Source organism: Pygoscelis adeliae, unplaced genomic scaffold, assembly GCF_000699105.1.
Source record: "Pygoscelis adeliae isolate BGI_AS28 unplaced genomic scaffold, ASM69910v1 Scaffold336, whole genome shotgun sequence".
In the NCBI taxonomy this organism is placed as follows: domain Eukaryota; kingdom Metazoa; phylum Chordata; class Aves; order Sphenisciformes; family Spheniscidae; genus Pygoscelis; species Pygoscelis adeliae.
Genome location: NW_008824938.1, coordinates 137,597 through 160,316, shown reverse-complemented (window position 1 = coordinate 160,316; position 22,720 = coordinate 137,597). Strand labels below are relative to the sequence as shown.

The window sequence follows — 22,720 nt, the reverse complement described above, 5'->3', positions numbered from 1 at the left end:
GACTGAAGAAATGGAAACAACTATTTTAAAGTTGAAAATGTGGTATTAAACCAAATCAGATCTTGGGCAGTTTGGAGTCTGGAGGTCTGAGTGTTAAGCAACCAAGTGTCCCCAAGAATGGGCTTCTACAAATAATGTTTCATCCTGTGAATACTGGTGGATTATGATTACCAGAACAAGCCAAGTACAGGTGCTTGTGGACTAAAAGAACTGTTGCTTTTCCTACTCTTCTTTTTACTCCAATGTCTCATCTTGGATTTACCTCCCTTGCAGCCAATAAATGTTGCTGTCCTGTTCTAAACTTGTGTGACACAGAGGAGGTCAAACAGAAGCAAGGGAATAGAGGTGAACTAGCCTTGCTGCCCCTTGGTAAAAACGAGACGTGACGTATCTCTGCTGAAATTTGACAGAAATATCCCTATCATGCATTCATCAGTTCACACTGAGTCAAACAAATCAACAAAACTTCTGTACAGTAAAAAGTCAGGCACTGAGTCTGAACCATGCCCTCAGGGGTGTGAAGACACACTGGGGCAGGATTTACAATGGCAATTTAAGATGCCACCACCTTGGCCACCAATTTACATTTCTCCCTCCAGTCTGCAGATTAAGACTATCTATCATTTCCCTTGGCCAGTGCTGGGAGTGGCAGAAGATGATGTCCGCCCAAGCCTTAGCTGTTCCAATTTGAAAGAGAGTGTCTTACCAGGGGTACAGCACTGATTTCACCATCACTCTAATTGGGGTGTCTGGGAATGAGCACACAACTCAAGTGGAATCAGTAGTACTGCCAGGCTAGGAACCTTAAGCAGTGGGAGACGAAGGGAGAGGTGTAGTGACAAGGTGGCAGTACTGCGACAAAATAAATACTTTCATACCCAGCCAGAGGTAGAGGATTGTGTTTCACCTGATTTCTGTGTTTCACCTGGTAAACTTAAAGGCAAGTTAGCTAAATCTTCTGCTCTCAAATAATGTGTAAAAGCATAAAGGAAAAATAAAAAATAATGACAGTCTTGATTCTTTTTTTCTTTCATAATGTGGTGGAAGATAGGGGTGGGGTTACTTGTGTTTCATCGCTGTGACTTGCAGTCAGAGTGTTGTTGTAGGGTTTAGTCTGAAGGAAAGGGAATGGGGACAAAAGGAAGAGGGAGAGCCTTTTCCCTAGTTTCATTTTATCCAAAACATTACCATGTACACCCCTAACAAATCTACAACAAAAACCAGAGCTTTCACTTTGGATTCTGATGACCTTAGATTTGCATGCTCTCCTGGTGATATGCCTAGGTGATAAGGAATTTGGATGACTGAATGTAAATTAGGAAATAAAAAAAATACAGGGTATGTAATTTGAGAAGTTGTTTTAGTAAAAACACCCCTGTAGCTTTATCTGATTTATAAGTTCAGCTCTGTTCCTCACAGCATCATAATTTCAAAAGGGAGAGCAGACACGTGAACCCCCATTTTATAATGGTCAGGGTTTTGTAAGACCTGCAAAAGCAAAGGAACATGGAAGTACTGACTGCTGTCTGTAGCAGCTGTTGGCTAGACATTGTTTCTAGCTTGTTCTGATACATGTTAGACAGAAACAAGGAGGGCACACAGAATGGTGTCCGTCCATTCCATCACCCTTTGAAATACTTGGCTGATGGTTATTATATTTTCATTTCTGGGAGATAACTTTTAGGGGTGTGGCTGAGAATAGGATGAGAAAGTCAGCAGAGGTGATGAGTCTGACCTCCGGAAATAGAATCTGAATTACTGTAATGTAACTTCAAGAGCAGATTTATGCCATTTTGTAACTGAGATTGTCAATAAAGCTCAGGTGCTGCTTAATTTGCTGGACCAGCACTGCTTTCAGGAAATGTTTGTGTTCTGTGTAAAACTGTGTGAATTTTATTCTGGTAAGAACTGGAAAGTGGTTTTTAATGCTGCCTATGTTTGCCAAGCACAAGGTAAGTCCACAAGGTAAATTATTGTAAAGTTTTCTAATCTGTGATGGATAAATCCTGACCTTGTTAGTAGGCGTTCCCTGTGTGCTACTCTGGAACCAGGATCTGGACTGAATGAGTTTGCTGAACCCACGGTCGTAATGCTGTTTAAGAGAAAGATTAACTCAGAACCTCAATTCAACAAAATCTTTTTTTTTTCCTAGGTGAAATGGAAATTCCAGATTCAAATGACCCCTTAGGTCATGCAGATGGACTTGAGAGACCAATTCCAACACCGAAAGGTAAAATTAATTATAGTTACTTTTTCTTCTCCCTGCCCAAATATAAGCATACTTTAGAAAGGACCAGCAAAATCCTGTTATTGTATGTTCACTTGATTTAACTGTGAATACAAGTGTGTAAGAAAGGCAGCCTTGTGTGACTTAATACTTCTGATTCTAAGCAGGGATAGCAAGGTTACTGGAGTCTATAAAAATTAATTTTTAAGCATATTCAGTCCCCACACACTGAGGGATTAGATGTTTGACCCAAACACAGAGGGCTATTATTACCTTCCTAGCATATTTTCTGTCACACTGGTGCCATGAAAATGATTTAATTTTGTACAGTGCCACACTTGGCATCTATAGGTAAATCTTAAGTATTGGTATCTCTAAATATCTTTGGTTTGAGATAATTAAATCTGGCCCATGACAGCACAAGAATACTTACTTTTTAAGTAGTACTCTGAGCATTAGTGATTTTTTTTTTTTTTTTTTTTTTTTTTTTTTTTTTTTTTTTAACAGACTGTAATGGCAGAATGTCTAGTAACTTGTTAGTTAGCATAAATTTTTATGATACTTTATCACTTAAACTACAGATTCAAATGCTATTCTTGGATCTGAAGATGCACATATTTACTGCAGATTGTGATTCCAATTACAATTTGTTGCAACTTCCTAAAGCAGGACATTTTTGGTGTTCTACCTGAACATTTTCTCATTTGTAGTCCAGACTTTTTTCTTTGTATGGATGCACTGCTGTAGTAAAGTCAACCCTTATGCTTAGAAAAAATGTCAGATAATCTGGTTAGCATGAAGAGCTCAGCCTGCTTTCTGCCTTATCATTAGCATGCTCAGCAAGAAGAGCACATGTTGAAGCCTATGAAGCTCTGAGGTGCTGGTCAGTTCTTGGAGCTTCTCTTTCAGAGGAACATAAATTTTGAGGGTACCTTGGAAAATAGTCTCTGTTCTCATAGATATCCAAAGTCGTGTAATCCTTACTGTGCTTCACCTGAAAGCTAGTTAGATTTCTTACCTTGACTATGCATATTAGAAGCTTTTTTCAGAATCTTCTATTAATTTCTATCCTTAATTGGATAAAAGAAGACGTGTTTATGTTTGCGTATCTCTAAGCATGTTCCTATTGATCATCAGTGTGGGACTGTGTCCTTCCCATTTGGGAGGAAGACTTGGTGTACTCCTCAATCCTTTTCCACTTCCTGAAGCTCCCAGATTTTTTTAGAGGATTAAACTTTGTCCTCCATTATGGGAATAAATTTCAGTAACAGTCATTCCTGTCAGCAGGACTGTATGCTGCAGTTGTTTTATCCACTCCACACTCGCATACCCACTACTTTTGATGGGAAAAGGTCTATGTTTAATCTTTAACTGCATCTGGCAGTCTTGTTTACTTGGCAAGTTGGTCCCACTTTACTCTTTTGTTATGTCTGAGCTTTTAAGGGTACAGACATAAAAGAAATTGTTTTTTCATGTGACATTATTTGGTTAAATTCTTGCTGAGAAAGGAGTTGCAGTTATTTCCTTTTTTCGCAGGGCCACAGGCAATACCTGTCTAAGGAAGTAATTAATCACATCTCAAACATTTCTACATCACAAGGATTTTGTATTTCCTTCAGAAAAAAAAGAGACCCTTGTTCTTATATGACTCATTGGTATAGGATCAGTTGTTAGTTTCCAGCATGCCTGGTCTGGAAATGGCCTCATTTTGCTCCCCTTTTATTTTTGAGGCTACAGAATTCTCCAAATAAGCAAAAACCCCTTGGTTGAAATTTTTTGTTTCTTTGATTGGAATGTTAACCCATGTGTTTCTGTATCATAGTGAGGTAGCAATTTTTGTTTCAAAAAATCATTGGACAGTTCTACTTCAGAGTTTGTGCATACCATTGAGACCATTAGACAGAGTTCTTCAGCTTTTTCCATCACATCGACCTTCTTTCCTTCCTTGAGAAATGTTTAGTTATTCTGATTTGTTTATGATGACCTCTATTTTTTTCTGATTGTAGAATAGACCCAAAACAGGCATGAAAATAATAGTAAATCGGCTTTAATAATGCCCAAAGTTAAAGCCACTTTAGAAGTACTAAATGTATAGGTCACTGTCTCCTCTGAATCCTCCAGAAGTCCTGAAAATGGTTCTGTTTCCAAAGAAGTAACCAGATTCAGCAAGGTATTATTAATAATATGCACTTTTAAAAAGTTGTAAGTTGCTTCCTACAAATGAAGCTAGCCTTCTGATAGTTGATGGGATAGGACCATGACTCGGCTAGGGCTTTGAGGATAATTTATCTTCCCATTTCTTTTAAGTTAGCACCTGAACCACCAGAAAAACACTGCCTCTGAGCAATGTTTCCCTGAAAACCACAGCAGAACAGTGAGCAATTGCTGTAGAAGAACGTAGGTCTGCTTTGGAATAAAAATAAAAGGATTTGAACATAAATCTCCTCCCAGTCCAGTGAGTCTTTGCAAAGATGATCCTTTCCCCAATCTCAATTTCAATCGGGCGTCTCCACGTGGCTTTCTGTTTTGCAACAAACACTCTAACAAACTGTCCCTGGTTCCTAAAAAGTCTGTTTCCCCTTCTCAAGAGGCAGAACCATGTCAGCTCCATGCTTCTCTCTGGAAACACCCAGACTCACTGCCTGCTGGGTCTTGCACTGCTCTCTGCCCACCTTCTCACACTGGGCCAGCTTTTCCTGCCAGTGATGCTGAGGAAGGAGGTGATGCTGGGGAAGGAACAAAGTTCCCTCTCTCTCTCACTGCAGCAGAGGGTCAGCCAGGACAAGACCAACAGGGAGCTTTCCTTTCTGAAGCCCAGAAGAGAAAAAGAACATATCTGTTAATCACAGATAAATGCAAGAGTTGTGGCACAAGCTGAAAACAAGTTTTTCTTTGATGATGAGCACTGTTGGTGCATCATCACGGAGGGGCTCACTGCTCGCAGTCTTGTACTCTTGAAACAAGCCTGGGGAAGGTATTAAAGGGTAAAATATGAACTTTCCATGCATAGATGAGCTGCCGGTAAAACCTTACATCATAAATAATGTCTGGTGGTGGGAATTTTAGAGCAATACACTTTAATAGTTAAAGAAATGCATGAGTAAGGGCAACCTGCAGTAGCTGAGACACTGAGAGAGTTGGGTTGCTCTAGAAGACATGATGCCTCAAGCCTCTGACCTTAACTGTGGTTTCTGCACAAGTCTGTCTGGGAATTTATTCTGGTTCAAGAGGTACCTGTATGATAAATCCAAGTTATGACCGGACTGTCCTGGTTGCTTTGACTTGACATAGGTAACCTGTCAGGAATAATGCGTATGTGTTCTAAAAGTGGTGGCTTTTTATCTATGTGACTGGTGACTCAAAGAACAGTCCACATCCTAACTGCACTGTTGTGCCCCCCAAAGATATGCTCCTAAATGGGCAGTAGCCTAGGACAGGTGGTATCTGCCTCTTCACAGTCTCATCTGGGAGACCAGAAAACAAGAAAACAAAACCATTCCACCCCTTAGAATTGGATTCCTGAGCTAGGTAAGATCTTCAGTCCTTCACGTATGAAAAAATACTGCTCAAAAATAGCTTTCCTTCTGCTAATAAGAGAGCTTAAGCCCACTGATTTTTGTGTGGGGGACAATGTGCTCACTGTGGCAGTATTTCAATGCTAATTCCACTTCATTCCTGATTTGGCTATAATTTGTTCCACAGTACATTTGAAGTGCATGTGATCCAAATCACTTTATTTTACATGCTTCTGGCTGCATTTTTGTACATTGAGATCACAAATAGTATGGAAGATGGGGTGCAAATAATGGGATTAAATTAGGCTGTAAAGGTATCAATTCATCTGGAAACATTATGTTGCAGTATATAACAGTGTAGTTTCCTTAACTGCTCATGTGTATTTTGGGAGAGCTGCCAACATCCCTTCCATTTCCTAACCTGGCTCCAATATGTTGTAGATTGCTCATCTTCATAGTGTGGTTAAATAAAACAGAAGGTTGAAGAATTGGGAAAACTGCTTTGTATTCAGGAAAATGATCTGTGCAAGAAATTGTGAGTCTTAGACTTCTCTCTCCCTTCCTTGTTAGGATGGTGTTTCTCAGTCTATTTCCAGTCCTGATTTACTTGTGGAAAGAGACACTTTACTGGAGTCCCACTACCTGCTAAGGTGTGATGGTGTGATCCACATCCCCTAAACTCTTGTACTTACAGCAGTGTTGCAATACACACCTTTAGAAAGAAATGCTTTGAATTTCAGCAACTTTCATGTTTGTTTTCTCTTATGATAGTGTTCAGTTCTTTTATAAGCCCAGAACACTGCAACTCTTTTTGATATTCTTTACAGATTACCTGTCAATTCTGTGAACACTTTATACTTATTACTGTATTCCTAACACAGTAAATTTGGGAACAGTGTTGTCTTCCTCAAGTCATTCCTTGTTAATAATCAGTCATTCCATAAACTAAAGTATGCTTCCTAGGTGGAAAATTACGTCTTATTATAGGAAATTATGAATTTGCTTCTAATGGAAATATCATTAGATATTTCTAATGTTTTCTAATTTCTAAACTCAAAATGTTTTCCCAAAAAATCTTTTGTATTGGATTTAAGATTATATTAGTCTTAAAACGCCATCGCAGAAGGTTGTCATTTGAAAGAGTTGTGGTGAGAGAGACCATGTTCTTTTATTTATATCTAACAAAATGAACAAAGAGTTATTTGAAGACAAAAATGAAAAAGGGTGTGGGGGGGAGAAAAAAAGAAAAAGCAAGGGGCTGAGGGAAAAAAATTCCCACATTGCTTTTTAAACAAGTCATAATATACATATTTTTAGTGCTTTTGAACATTGGAAAGTTTTATGCCATGAATCTGAAAATGCTTTAAATTGTATGCAGTCATGAAGACAAAAAGTATTTGCTTTTTTTTTAAAATAGATTATTTTAAATTTTGAGTATCTAAAGCCAACACTGCTGTAAGTTGTGATGTGTTCTGTAATACTGAACAGATGGGTTTATGGGCTTTTTTGACTGTTGGATCTAAAGTTATTTAAATAAATATATATGTCTTATCGAGAAATACGTATTCTAAAAAGTGATAAAACATATGTAATTATTACTACTTGTTCTGAAAAGATTGTTGTCTCTTCAGGTATCTAGCAATTTATGACTCAAATTTTCCTTTCTTAAAAATTGGACATACAGTGTTTCTTTCTCTTGTGCAATGCAGAAAGAAAAGGGAATCAACTGTTCCACAAAAATGGATGATTATCTCATTATCTCATATCCTCATTATCTCAGGAACACAGAAAGATGTGAAACTCAGTATAGTATCATATATATTACCACTTAGTCCATGTGTGAATTTGGGAAGTCATTTAAACTCCTCTTGCTTTAGTTTCTGCATTTGGAAAGTAAGTTTGATGATATCTTTCCATCTCATGAGACTTCAGTATTCATAAATGATTTAGAAGTTCTGAGATAAAAAGAGTTTCAAATTTTTAATAATTGCTGTTCATGCAGACCATCACGAAGCTGGTTTGAAAATTATGAATCCATAATTATTTTTAAAATCATATAGGGAAAAAGGAGCAACAACAACAAAAATGAATAGAAGTCAAAACTCAAACTGAATACAGCTAAGCCATAATTAACTTGATCTAAAGTAACTGAAGAGGTTTAAAATATTTTTTTTAGAATGAACTTCAAAATCACAGCTAAGATCTTAAAATAACAGAAGCAGAGCAATCATTTTGTATTGTGTTTATGCCAAGCATAGCACATACGGGTTGAGCCAATAATGTGGACATCTAAGTGCCAGAATAATATAAATAAAACTAAGAAAAATACTATGCATGTGAGGCCTCAGTGATAGTTGCACCCTTTATGTTTTTAGCTTAGTATCTATTCTTGTGCATATCTTGACAATGATTTGACACATGCAGGAAAAGTTTATTTTTATATTCTTGCCAAAACACGCAAAACAGACCTGTCATCTTAATTTTGATTTGCTGTGAGGTTCTGTTTGATATATTTATATTGAATTTATTCCATTTAAAAATATGAAGTACTGGCAACCTAACAAAGGCATTTCGAAATATGAAAGTTTCGCCAGAATTCATGTCAGTCATTTCCCTAAGCTACTTTATTCATAGGATACATAGAGTATGATAGTATAACACAATATATAGATTAAGTTGCATTATCCTCTCATAGCTTTGTGACATTTTTTACTCTGTTCAAGCAAAACAAATATTAGTATTGGTTGCACACTATGTTAGAAACCGTAATGAAAGAGAAATTTAATTTAGAGCATCTTTGCCTACAGCAAATGCAGAAATATCCACCAGATAGCTTTTCCCTTTGAAGTACTTTAAGCCAAGCCAAAGACCACTGAAAGCAAAGGAAGCATTTTCCTTCATTTCAATGACCCTTGGAACCAAGTCAGAGTATAGAAAATCGTATATAACAATAGTATTTGTGTAACAGACAAAATTGCCGGCCATTATACTTAGATTTTTAAAAAAGTCTATTTGATATCCATATCCCAAATTAAATATAATCGTTTATAATATGACATTTACAAGTCTAGTAATGCTCTTTATACATATCAAGCCCAAAATATTTTATAGAGAGTATTTATTCTTTGTTTCAAAGGTATGTCAGTATTAAAACAGATTAACAAATCTGTTCAAATTTTAAAAAAATTTAGTTGACTGATGCATAACACAAAATATAGGACACAAGTTAAATACAAGTTCTAGTGCCTTCATATTTCATTTTCCTCCATACCTGTCCAAATGAATATTTATTAAGAGAGAAAGAGAACTACATTGGAAAAAGTTTGCTTTGCACATTGTTGAGGTCCCAGTTTATCCTGGGAAACAGTTTGTTTTTTCCCCAAACCATTGCATCAAACTGGCATCCACACAGTGTTTGTGGTGTGGCGTACATCACAAAAAGTAACTGCTGATTATCACCACAGAAATTAAATAAGGAAAACATTCTTAAGAACATGGTTGGTTAAATTTTCCACTTTGTTTGAAAGATTTGCAATTATAGGTTATCTAAAGTGGACACCAAATAACAGAGCAGCACAGCAAATGGCTGCCCACTCTGTCATACAATTACTTCAGATTCAGTAAGTATATAAACACCAGACTTCAGCATCATTTCTCAAAGAGGAAATGAAACTAGCAAACAGAGAGTGTGCACTGCAGGGTACGGACAGAGACAGTGGGTAGGCAGTGAGTTGCCCTACTGCTCCTAAGCTGCTTTGCAGAACTTTGAAGAAAACGCAAGTACTTCAAAGTTCAGTAGGTTAAAATATTTATTACTTGATTTGTAATAACAGGGTAATATAAAACAGTGCAGAAAATGCTTGTAAAATTGGCAGGAGAAATAATGAAATAAGGCCAAATTCTGACCTGCAGGAAATGGATTCCGTTACACTGACTTCAGGGGAAGTGTATCTAATCATACTGGGTCTGAATTCATCCATAAATCTTTGGCATTGCCTTTGGTGGTAATAGTTTTGTTCTAGTTATTAATAGGATCTGATTCATAAATTCATATGAAATATTTTGGATTACTTAAAAGCTATGGACGAAATTACTTCCTACTAGTAATTGATATGTACCAGTAACTCTGGTTTAATTGGTAAAACAGAAAGGTCTAACATGGATTTAATCTTGAGTTAATAACATTTGTTGGTCCTAATAAGTAAATTTAGTATCTGTTTTCATCCAAATTTATCTGAATGTAATATCCATGACTAACCCAAAGTGAAGACTCAACCCAGCTCATTTTAAATCAGGAAAAGTGAAATAGTGGTAAATGTTTGAGCAACCTATAAGCTGACCAATGGCACAAAAGCTGACCGATGGCACAAGAACAGTGCAGACCTCTCATATACTTCTGTGTTAAGAACAAAAAGTATATTGAAGAGGTAGAAGAACCACACTCCCTGGCTGTCAACTTACAGTGGTTGAATTGGCCCCACATTTATAGAAAGTATCTTCTCCGCCTCTTTCAATTCTTACGAATCAGGAGCATCTCTGAGCCAGATGATTGTACCTCTGTGCTGGCTCCATGCTGGAAGTGGCCCAACTTCTGCTCAAAAAAGACCTTAAACCATCTCCTTTGCCTCCCTTGTGTGAGCACATTCAGGCCACCCCAATGACTGCTGAATCATATATCCATAGAACCACAGAACAGCCCAGGTTGGGAGGGACCTCAAAAGATCATCTGGTCTAACATTTTTTGGGAAAGGGAGCCTAGACAAGATCATCTAGCACCCTATCCAATTGCACCTTGAAAACCTCCAGTGATGGGGACTCCACCACAACTCTGGGGAGGTCGTTTTCTGGTGAATGATTGTTCTCACTGCAAAAGCTTTGTTCTGTTGAGATGAAACCTCTCCTGGTGCAACTTGCACCCATTGCTCCATGTCTTCTCCATGTGGCTCCTTGTGAAGAGAGAGTCTCTGTCCTCTTTGTACATGCCTTTTAAGTACTGGAAAACTGTGATGAGGCCCCCCCGGAGCCTTCTCTTCTCTAGGGAGCCTCTCTCCAGCCTTTCGGTCATCTTCGTGGCCCTCCTTTGGACACTCTCCAGTCTTTCTGTGTCATTTTTGAATTTTGGGGACCAGAACTGGACACAATACACCAGGTGTGGCCTGACAAGCACTGAGTAGACTGGGATGATCATGTCTCTCTCTCTGCTAGTAATGCCCCTGTGGATGCAGCCCAGGATCCGATTTGCCTTTGTTGCCACAGCAGCACTCTGCTGACTCATGTTAAGCTTGTTGTCCACCAGGACCCCCAGCTCCCTTTCAGCAAGGCTGCTCCTCAGCCACACAGATCCTAGCATGTACTGGGCTCTTTGGTTATTCTCACCCAGGTGCAGGACTTTGGACATGTCTGTGTTAAACTCCATACAGTTCTTGCTTGCCCCTTCTTTCAGCCTGTCCAGGTCTCTCTCTAAGATGGCTCTCCCTTTTGCCCACATCACCACCCAGTTTAGTCTCATCAGCAAACTTGGTGAGGGTGCTTTCAATCTCATCTTCCAATACATTTGTGAAGATGTTGAACAGTATGGGGTCCGGTATCGATCCCTGGAGGACCCCACTTGCAACAGGCTGCCAGCCTGAGTAAAAACGATTGATCACCACCCTCTGAGGGTGGCCTGTGAGCCAATTTCCTACCCGTCTTGCAGACCACACATCCAATCTATGTCTTGCCAGAACTGTTCCATAAGTTGGTGCTTTCATGGCTCCACATTGTGGCTCCACTCCTCTTCCACCCAACAGCTCAACACCATTACTGTTACCAGATGATCTTGTACTTCCTCAGTGCCCCAGTTGTTTTGCTAGAATTAGAATAATTTTTCAGCCTTTCCACTTTTCCACTTCTTTTCATAAATTGATTCTTCTGACTTGAGCAGTATTATTGAGTAAGACAACTCTTTTTTGAACATATTTCAAATAAATGCAAATTTGCTTCTTCTCTTCCTGACTGTATATTCTGCCTCGACAGTGCTGATGAGAATAAACTACAGATTACGAAAAAGTGGCAAAAACTACATACAGATTATGAAAAAGTGGTACTCCCTAAATAGTGAGCTGAGAGTGAAATAGCCATGGAAATTCCTTTTCTAACTTGTGGTGGGATTGATCATGCTTTCTTTCTTGCTGCTAGAAATGTAAAATGTTGGTTTCAGTAATAGTTTTAATCAGTTGCTTCTATTTCCTATATCAACAAGGTAATTTGCTGTTTTTCTGTTCCCTGCCGGAGTGTCATCCCAGTAATTCGAATTCTGCAGCTATGGAATGTAACTGGAAACCACAACAAATGATACTGTTGTGGCATGACATTGCAGAAAGCATTCATGTACTTTTTCTCCCTTTTTTATCAGGTGTTCAAAAAGAAATATTTTTTGTGTTCTGTCAAAATGTTTTAAGGTCTACTAAAGACTTCTAGGCTAACAATAAGGAAAACTAATGTAAAATTACATACAGAATAATTTATTATTTTATGAGGAAAGAGGATGACAAAATAATTTTCCTGTAAGTTTGCAATGTCATGTGGAGATTATATATGTTTGCGTTTACTTCACTTTCTATCTAGTGACATACTAAATTCACACTTGCCTACATTGTAGTTTCATATTATTCATCAAAGCAGGATTTCTTTTGAAAGGCCAATGGCAGAGAACAATGTAATACTTGGGAAAACCCAGTTTTCCAGCAAAATCTGGCTTTGCAAATTCATTACATTCTGATGTTTCTACTGCTCCCCTCTCCAGTGCTATACTTAGCCATTACAGAGGAACTGATTTTCATGGTCAAACTGATGTCAAACGTAAATCAAAGTAGAGCATCAATTTTCTTAAGTTATTTCAGCAATTAGACTGTGAATGTTGACCATTGCATTACTGGCGTTAGATTCCTGCACAGTAATATGCTATTTCCTAATTAAACAACTGCAAAATACTTTAACTGATAGGAAATAGCACATGTGGACATCCATCAATGTTATTTGATATTTGGATCCAGCTGACATGAAAATGTAATCTAATATGAAGTATTCCTGATGCTCTATGTCTAGATGGTATAAATTCACCAGAACAAACATATGAGCATGACAGCTAGATACTTCTCTTTCTTGTTTTGACAATCACATTGTTATTTCAGTGGAATTACATGCTTTCAAGCTTTCAATGTGTGATGTGTGTCAGCTGCAGGACTCCTAACACCAAATTAAATTTAAAAATAAAAACCTACAGAAATTTTGATTGTCAAGTTTTTATAGTGTTCTTCCCTCAATTATTTCTTTTTTTAATCACTTGAGATCACCAATACAGCATACGTGCTTCTTGACAAGCCCTTTGCTTTCAACAAACCACAAATTAGTGCTTTTAGTTTCCATTTATAAAACTAAACCTATGAAACCTGATTACTCAATATCCATGCAGACCTTTCGTTGTCCAATTTAGCACTATTTTAGGACTTGATGTAAAAAATGGCGGTCTATAACCAATTTAAAAGTGCCTTCTGTATCACAGGTTACTTCTGCAATTGAGACATCCTTTCTTTAAATTGAACGTGAGACTTACCATCTTTAAAATTCAATTGTAAGATAAACCTATCCAAATCAGGCTCATATTAAGATTTTCTTGTCAGATAAGTATCTGGCAAGTCAAATTAATATCTAAAAGTAACTTTTCCAGTTTTAGTTATTTTTAAGACAAATATATGACCATATAAGAAGATTAAGTGGTAAATTTATTATGATATTCTAATATGGTTGCAACTGAGATTACTCTTTTATGGAATAAGGGTATATTTTTCTGTTATAGCACTAATTGTTTGCCAAGAGATGTAGAAACTAATCAGAAAAAGTCATTATTGCTTCAGTATAGGTGTCCACAAAGGGAGTTAGGGTTGTTAACGGCATTAATTCGAGCTTGACCTTCTAATCTGCATACCTACCTGCAGATAAACATGAAGTCAATCATGAAAGACAAATTGGAATGTGATGCTATGGTGTCCCTAGGACAGTGAATTGCATTTTTTTGGAGTATATGCCTGACAGAAAACTGAAGACGCTTCCAAGATCCTCTCTTAAAAATGTGCCTTTGGGCAGTCTTTTATTGCAACACAAGTGAAGTTTGATCTTTTCTGACCTTTTACTCTTAGGTTACTTCCTGACCTTTTTGGAACCAGTAAACAATATCACTGTAGTCCAGGGGCAAACAGCAATCCTCCACTGCAAGGTAGCAGGAAATCCATCTCCAAATGTCAGATGGCTAAAAAATGATGCTCCAGTAGTTCAGGAGCCAAGACGGATCATCATCAGAAAAACAGATTATGGTTCACGTCTGAGAATCCAGGATCTGGATACAACAGACACAGGATACTACCAGTGCGTGGCTTCCAATGGGATGAAGACGATAACTGCAACAGGAGTGTTGTTTGTAAGGCTCGGTGAGTTCCTGACTTTTGTAATTACTCAGACTGCTTTATAGACTAGGTATTAGTTTTCACAATAGCATAATGAGAAATGAATTTGATGTTTTAAGAAGAATTCTCAACACAAAAGGAAATAAATAAAGCCATTGCCTGGGGCCTCTCCCCCAGCGCAGAACTTCTCGGTTGAACTTGATACCTGTTTACTGGTAATAAAACAAAGTAAATACAGATGGAAAGGTCTGTAAATATGTAGTGAAGAAAAAATTTTAAAGAGTGCCAGTATAAAGTACAAAAAGGTAACATTTCATTGCCAGGAGTTTTCACTCTAGTGCTGAACTCAGTCTGTAAAAAAAAACTTCTCTTCTCATGAAGAGAAGAATGAGAAACAGTTTTCTACGTGATGTTCATAGTGCTGGGCCCATCCTTGTGAAATATCACGTCTGTATTGCTATGTGAAGCCTGGCCTCAAATTCTGCCCTTTGAGAGCTGAAGGTACACCATACCTTTCAAGAAGTACTTGCATTGCATTTTGGAGGCTGAATCATACAGCCTGGAAGGCAGGCTTTTATTTAGTTTGCTTCTGAAGCAATGGGGAAAAAAATTCTAGGGATATTTTCCTAAAACTTCTTCTAATTTTGTAATGAAAATAGTTAACTCCACAGTTTAGTTTGTAGTGATTCATTAAGTGCTGGGTATTGGACCTTGTTCCCGCTGTGACAAAGGTTAAGAGCATACCCTTGTCATACCATAAACTCTGATAATAAGGCTCAGGTGGGGCTTATTAAGAGGTAAGTGGTGTGTCAAGATAACACATTGTCTTTTTAACAGCCTGTGTTTTTATGGCAGGATATATTTTCTAACAAAAATTCAGTCCACTCAAGTTGCTGCCTGAGCAGACAGAAAAATAATGTGATTTTTATTTGTGGCTTTGAAAATAGCAATATACAATTATATGCAGGAACACAGAGGGTTTTGTTTGAATCTTGAGACAAACCTTCCTTAAAGAGATAGTTTCCTTTAGATTGCTATTGACTTTTTTTTATGCTGTTGTCCTTAAGCCAAACTTGCCAGCAACATTTGTTTGTTTTATCTTTACAGGTCCAACAAACAGCCCAAATCACAATCTTCAGTAAGTACTTTTTGGAAAATTACTTAATGCACTCTGACCGATTCTGTTCTGTAAGAATTTAGTTCATAAACTCAGTAAACACTGCCTGCAACCACAGTGTGCTTGCTAAAAATATGTAATTTGATCGAAAACTCACAGAATGGGTGAAGCTTTTTCAGTCAGGGATAGCATTGTGTTACAGTGGGTTTTGGTTTGATAGAATTTTCTTGAGCAACTTCTGCTTGCCTATTTCATATTTTGGACAAGCAAAATACCACAAAGTCATGATGTTTGAACAGTAATTTTTTACAGGGCAAGTATGGGCTGGAAGAGTGGTTAAAAATGAATGGGTAAAATGCTTAGGTTGCTGCAGTTGTAAATTTGCCCATGTTATATTATTATACCTTGAAAAGTCTTTGAGTAGCTAGGTAAAACCTCTGTTAGTGTCATTTTGACTTTGGTGGTGATTTGGTGATTTTTGTTAGCTGACTGGGCTCACTTGCTGATCCCAGTCATAAGGATGAAAATAGATCGGTTCTGTTTCATCATTGTTGCTTTATGTATTAGTTTTAATTTAAATAGTGCATATTGTATAATTTCTTGAAATAGATTCTGCACTTGATCAATTAACGGAGTGAGGAATGCAGTCTGAGGCCTTTTTATGTGTTAATGGCATAAAATTAGTGTTGGTGATGGACTAATTAAAAAAAAGAGAAAAAGTAAAGATGTGGATGCTTTTTGGAAGTACATTATTGATCAGTGTTTGCGGTCTCTGAACTCCCAATGGCTTGAGTGGAAACACTTTAAATAACTGCAGTGGGCTGAGCACTAATCCATCCATCTTACAGGTACCTCACTCCGTCATCTTACATACATAAAAATAGTACCACATGGTACACATTCTTGTATTTTATATGCACAGGAAATGTAAATGAATTTACAGGATTTCACCATTATGGGGATTTAACAAGTTTTTGTATTTTTCTTAAAATTGATTGCTAACTATTGAAGATTAAAAACAGCTGTTCATGACACGAGTACAAAAAAATGTAATCATTTTTGTAACCACTGAAATCCTACTTCAGATCTTACAGCACTTCAGAAAACTGTTATGCACCTGTTCTACAAAGTAGAAAAATAGTGAGATACCAGGAAGCTCTCTGATCTTTCATGAGATCAGAAGGCAGAGACTGGTACAAGAGACAGCACTGAAATATGCATAGTGAAGCACTGAACTGAAGTTCAAAGAACAGTTCTCAAATGCAACTGAAGAATAGCAGGCTCTGAGCACAAGGTGAAAAGCTGGGAACCAAGTTTTACATTGATTCACTTTTTGTTATTGAGCAAATAATTAATGTTACATCTTTCGGTTTCCCTAGTATTTCCCAAACTCTTCTCCTGTACTGAGCATTAACTTATTAATATTTTACAAATATCAACATAAATAAAAAAGTTCCGACTGATGAAGTGAAAAAAATTTACTATATGACACATATTTCTTAATTACATGCCCCCGCCCCCCCACAAGTGGAAGAGAATTAAGGTTCCTGAGCCATCTTTCATTCTGGTTTTGCCTAGGTTTTGAATGCTTGACTATTCTACCTTTGCTGGTTTTGTACTCTAAGTTAAAATAAAGAGAGGAATAACAAACAGAAAAAAACCCTGTCATTTGGATTATGACACCTCTAAATTGGTCTTGTACCAATAGTATCGGTGGTGGACCTGGAAACAGTAATGTGCCATCATTGTTTTGGACCTGCTATTAAAAGGTGAAGTGAAGAGTGCGCCGCTGGTTGATTTTTTTTTTTTTTTTTAATATCCACTAGATTGAAGAGAAAGCTGAGAAAAGCTGGAGGAAAAACATGTTCAGGTCAAAGGTCTAGTGAGAAGTTGTGAGGGACTTATCATATGAGGTCCAGGAGCTTTCAGGGATTACGGATCTTTGCCTCATTGCATGCCTGCTCCTGTTTCAATTTTTTTTCTCTTTCCTACTTAACCAGGTTTTGCCCATCTTTCCAAAGTTCCTATCCTTCCTTTTGATACTGCCTTTCTTTTTTTTTCTCTTCTTATGCCTCACAATTGTTCCCATGTTCCTCTGCTCCATACCTCCTACCTAGTCCTTCAAATAAAATGCTATAATTTGGCAGTATTTTTTTTTCTTTTCAGAAACTGATTATGATTTTTTTAACTGAATATTTTGTATAAAATCGTGCAGGTCAATTTGTAAGCCAGAAGAGAGGAAAGGGGTAAAAGACGAAACAAATACCTAACTGCTTGGAAGGAGCCCACATGGAACAAAGGGCTCTTTCTGTTTGCTGGCTGCACAGCACAGTCTCGTGTTGAGCCACCCAAGAGCTGTTTCTCCTGGCATTAATGCTTCCAAAAAGACACGCTTCAGTGGAAGCACTGAAACCTAAAACCATTGTAACTTGGCTTAAAACTATACCTACTGAATTATTAAGGGATAAAAAACATTACCTATGTAGATACCATCTAGCAAGGTATTTTTATGCAGTCCATGTGTTCTGCTGTGGATTTCTAGAAATTATCTGCAATTAAAGATTGCCAGAGATCAAATGTGCATTATGCAGTCAGATTTGCCAGTGCACAAAAGCGCCCTGACCTTCAGGTAGTGAAGTTGAGACATTTCCATAAAATTCTAAAAGTAAAAATTTTCAACCAAATACATAGTCTTAAACTGGTGTAGATTTTTCTGAAAGGGTGGAGAGGTCTTTATGTTCTGTGAAGGTCCGTATCTGTAAAAATTTCTAGGGATTTTTCTGTAGAAATGGAAAAATACAATCTATCCGAATTACTTTATTTATCAAAAATATTAAAATTATTGAAAATATTAATAGCTAGTACAAATCAATTTACAAAGGAAATAAAATCAAAACACAGTCAGAAAATCAGTCTCTGACCAGTCTTTGTTGTCCAAAGGGCTGTGCTGCTAGAGGACTGTTCTACTAGAGGACAAGCCAACAGGTTGAATCCTTTCTCTCACTGCATAATGCTACTACCGTTTGTATCATTAACATTATTAGCTTTTGCCCTTTTAAAGAGAGACATCCTGTCCATTCAGAAAGGTACAAGTGTGTGGAAATAAAATAAATGGGTAGCAAATATCAGAGAACGTTTATTTAGCATGATTTAAAACTAAGCAATGGTTGTTAATCTCTTGGAGTCTAAGAGTAGGAGGGCAGAAACAGTTGCCTTCCTTTCTAGAGGTGTTGCTCTTACAAGATAACATTATTCTGAAAGACGACATGTTCCCTAGTCTAATGTATTTTTCTCTTGAATTGAACGGTTAGATTGAATTTTACCCGTTGGGCAAATTCCTGTTTTGAAGCTGTTTAGATTTCTCATTAAGGCTGTGACTGTAGTGGTGCCACCTTGAAGGGAACCTGGGATGGAAGATACGTGGCAGTTTGTTGGCTCAGAGGGCTTCTGGAAAATCTGATGAGGCTTTAGCAGAAGTGAGGAAGGCACAAGAGTACAGGCAGAAAGAAGTATCTATAAACTCAGCCCTTGCCAAGTGTAGGTGAACAGAACTGGCTCTGTTGCTAGTGCTGCACTTTTCCCCATATGACCTTTCTGCAGTCTGCTCAGAATGCCAGGAGGTGAACATCTCCTTCCAGAGCCCCATGCAGGGGAACGAGGCTTTCTAAGAAACTTTGAGAAGTCCCTGTTTTATCAAACTCTGACTAAGATCAGTTCTGAGTTTGCAATCACTGATGTCTGTATGCTGGACCCTTAGAAGGAGAAATAGGTGGGAAGGAACACTGCCATCAAGTAGAAATTGTCATTGCTTTGGGAAGGAATTTTTGAGGTATTAATCATTCAGAATAAATTTGCATGCTCTCATGCCTTATTTTCTTCAGGTAGTTTGGGACAACAGTAAAAATTTTAAGATTCAGTCCATTGAAGAAAAGTAATGAAGCAATTGTAGTTGAGAAAAAAACAGTTCTTTCAAACAATGGAAAACAGAATGTCTTTAAAAACTAGTAACACATCTGAGTTAAAACTCTGGTGAGAAACCCTGAGGCTGGTGGGCAATTTATTCTATATGGGTCTGCATATCCCATGCGTTTTTTCATATAGCCAAAGCATATCTCCTCTGTGACCCCAAAGGGGACCTTCTGCATGATGTAACGGGCACTCTTACAGTTTTATGATGGGGGCAAGTATATTTTCATCATGTGATAAGTCTCCACATAATTATAAGGTGGAAAAGGGAATATGGGGCCTTGGGAAAGAGGGTGGAAAGGAGAGGGTCATCAGAGCACTTCACCCTGAGGCCACCTCCCTGCCCATGGCTGGGGTCTTCCAGGTAAAAGACAGTAGCTGTGGGGACAAATAGTTTTGTAAACTGGATCTGTCTGGCAAAACAAAGGTGCCCAATATCATGTTAAAAAGAAAGAATACTTTCCTTACCGTCACACAGCAGCACCACTCGGGTATCTTCCTCCTTTCCTCGCATGGCGTGGAAAATACTCCTTAGTCTCAGTGCAGTTCAGCCACTGATAACAACATTTTTAATCTTGCAAATTGTACAAGATTACCTTAAAATTCACATAAACAGATGTTTTTATAACCAATACAAGGCTGTCACAACTCAGAAGTAACAGTGTTTATTCAGGCCCATGAGGACCAGGTGTTCAACGATGGGCCTCCTCCAGAATGACATGCACGCCTTTTGTTTCATCAAAATATACACTTGGCTGAGATGACCATATTTGAAGTATATATATTTTTCTAAGGTATTTGTGGTAACATGTTGAAGTTACAGAATAAGTGCATACTTTGTGTGCTGGTTTCCTGTTTTAATCAAGAAAGAAGAAGGATTTTGTGATTAAAACACTGGACTGTAATTTTAGAGGTCTGGATTCAATTTCAGGCTGTGCTCCTGTCTCCATGTGTGATTGCAGCAAGTTGTTTAACCTTTGTCTCTCTGTGTTTCGTATATCAAATGGAGATGGTCGATCTTGGGAATCTTTTGCCTTCTTCTATTATGGGATCAGATAGCTTCACAGTGTTTAGGGTACATTCTCTCCCCATAAAGCATGGAATGTTATTCCTATTTTATGAATGAGGAACTGAGGCACAGATTATCTTGGGCTGGTCTACATTAAACAACATGTGTTTGCCTTGGCAGATTTCCTGGCTCCCTGACAATCCAATTTGGGGATCTGGCTGAAACATGCTGCAGTTCCCTCCTAGCCCCTCTGTGTCGGGTTCCCTTTTTCCTTCAAGGTTGGGGGGGAGGCTGTCTTTCACCCTGGTGTGGGGTTGGGGCTCCTTTCAGGGAATTTTGATCCACAATCTCAGATCTGCTTCTGGGTTCATCGGTTTAAATGTCCTTGTGACAGTCGCTCAGGCCGAGACAGGAAATTTCTAGAGGAAGGAAGGAGCAGAAACCAAGGCTGCACTAAGCCACTTTACACAGTTTTCTCTCATCTATTTTAGAGTGTAGTTTTTTGTGCAGTGATTGTTTTTACTCTAGCTATGTAGGATAGAGCCTAGTAGGGCTCATAAGTATACTGTGTCACAAATAATATGTAACTAAAAATTATACTTTGGTCTGTCCAGAGCTGTAGAGTACACTCAGAAGAAGCTGACCCTTTGTCTTGTAATGGAAACAGTGAAATTGTTATCCTAATCTTACCTTTGTGTTTCAAAAATATATTCTTTCTCATGGAAAAAGCCAGAATATGTGTAATTCAAGGCAGGGTTAAAGAGCAGTGGAAGTACTGGTTTGGATTGCTTTGCACCACACCAGATCCCAGCTTCTTCCCACACTATGTTATTTCTTCAGCTTTAATCTTCCACTTAAATCTTTTCTAATCACTAGTAAATAAATGATGAAGGATCTAATACATTTTATACTATTTAGTGATAGAAGTAGAAATTCAATATGTGCTTACAAAATTGACTAATTTTAAAAGCCAGATGCGTATTTAAACAAATACGCATAGCATCTTGGAGTAGACACAAGTGTCTGTATTCCTGCAACTTGTTATCTGGGGAAACTATTGCAAGTAGTAGTTTTTTCCTTTCCTTCAAAGGAAGAGAAGAACAAAGGAAAGAAGCTGACAGGGAATATAGAAAAGAGGATACTAGTTCATTTCAGTATGTTATGCTCACTAATCCACATTGTTCAGAAACCCCTCAAAACCAAAGGGGAGCCAAGCAGATGCAAAGGTGATTAAAAATAGACCTCCAGGAAAGCTTTACTTTCTTTGTGCTACGGTATAAATCAAATGCCCCTGAGACTTACAGTGTAATGCAGCTACCTTGCACTGCTTTAATGAGAGAGCCTGGTTGCAAAGACAAGAAAGCAGCCCTATAGGACTTGCCTGCTGTTGAGCGAGGTTTCCGTATACCTTAGGAAGAAGTGATTAGTTACACATCTGTCTACTCTTACAGTTAAGCTAACTTAATGTTAAATGTGAGGAAGCACCTTCGTACCTGTGATTAGCAGTACTGTCAAGATACTTTTAAATGCGTTGGATTAAGCAGCGTAATGAATGTAATGCTTACCACTTTGCATTTATGTACGGGACTACAGAACGCAGTATGCCAAAGCACACAAACACTTTCTTTCCTAAGAGTTCTACTTTCCAAAATTTAGAAATTTAGGTTGTAGGTGGATATTAAAGGAAGTTGCTGGCTTCTGTAGTGGAGAATTTACCCACAGCCTGTGTCCTGGGAGAGCCTGCTTCCTACTCTGCAGAGCAATGGTTAGGTTTTTAATAGCCAGCAGGCTATCATATCAGGCAAGCTGTAAGGTGCAACTCTGAGATGTGCAATGTTCAGTGAAGAGCCAAATACAGCTCTGACTTTGTAAATATGTGACCCCAACATGCCCTCTTCCAGCAAATTCCAGATCAGCAGCAGGTGCTTAGGTTTGGGCAGCTCAGAGAAACAATTTGTATTAAACTACCAAAGAAGTTGCAAGCGAAATAAGACATTTGTTAATCTGTTTGAGGATATATGTAAATTGATATTCAAAGTAGTAATGGCTCTTGGGCTTTTGGCAAGTAGCTACTGCAGCTGTTGGACATCCCTGATATAACCAGCGATCTTTAGTTTGTTTTGATTTTACTTCCTCCTTCTCTCTCTCCCCTTCTTTCCTTCGTTCAGTAGCTTAAATGGCTTTCAAAGTATTTATTGTATGTCCTACAAAAGGACAGTTATATGTCCCTGAGACTTCCTGTCAGAATTTGATGCCACATTGAGTTTAATTAGAGTTCCTTAGGGTGCTGAATAGCCTCTAAGTGCATACAAGGAAAAAGTGAATGTTGTAGTTAGGCACAAAGATAAAGGAACACTATTCTAATGAAAAGTAGGTAATTTAACAGAATGAGATAATGTTGTAACACCACACCGTAAATCATCCTTTCAATTTTTACGGCGTTAT

The 22,720-nt window shown here is 37.9% G+C and overlaps 1 protein-coding gene across 1 annotated transcript in view; it reads left to right on the top strand.

The window, feature by feature from the left end:
• Nucleotides 1-2,156: 2,156 nt before the first annotated feature.
• ROR2 (receptor tyrosine kinase-like orphan receptor 2) overlaps nt 2,157-22,720 on the top strand; it is a 50,509-nt gene continuing 29,945 nt past the window's right edge. Inside the window, exons 1-3 of the mRNA XM_009325370.1 lie at nt 2,157-2,230; nt 13,920-14,207; nt 15,291-15,321. Of these exons, the coding sequence (XP_009323645.1) occupies nt 2,158-2,230; nt 13,920-14,207; nt 15,291-15,321 (392 nt within the window). The 5' untranslated portion in view covers nt 2,157. The remainder of the gene's footprint in view (nt 2,231-13,919; nt 14,208-15,290; nt 15,322-22,720) is intronic.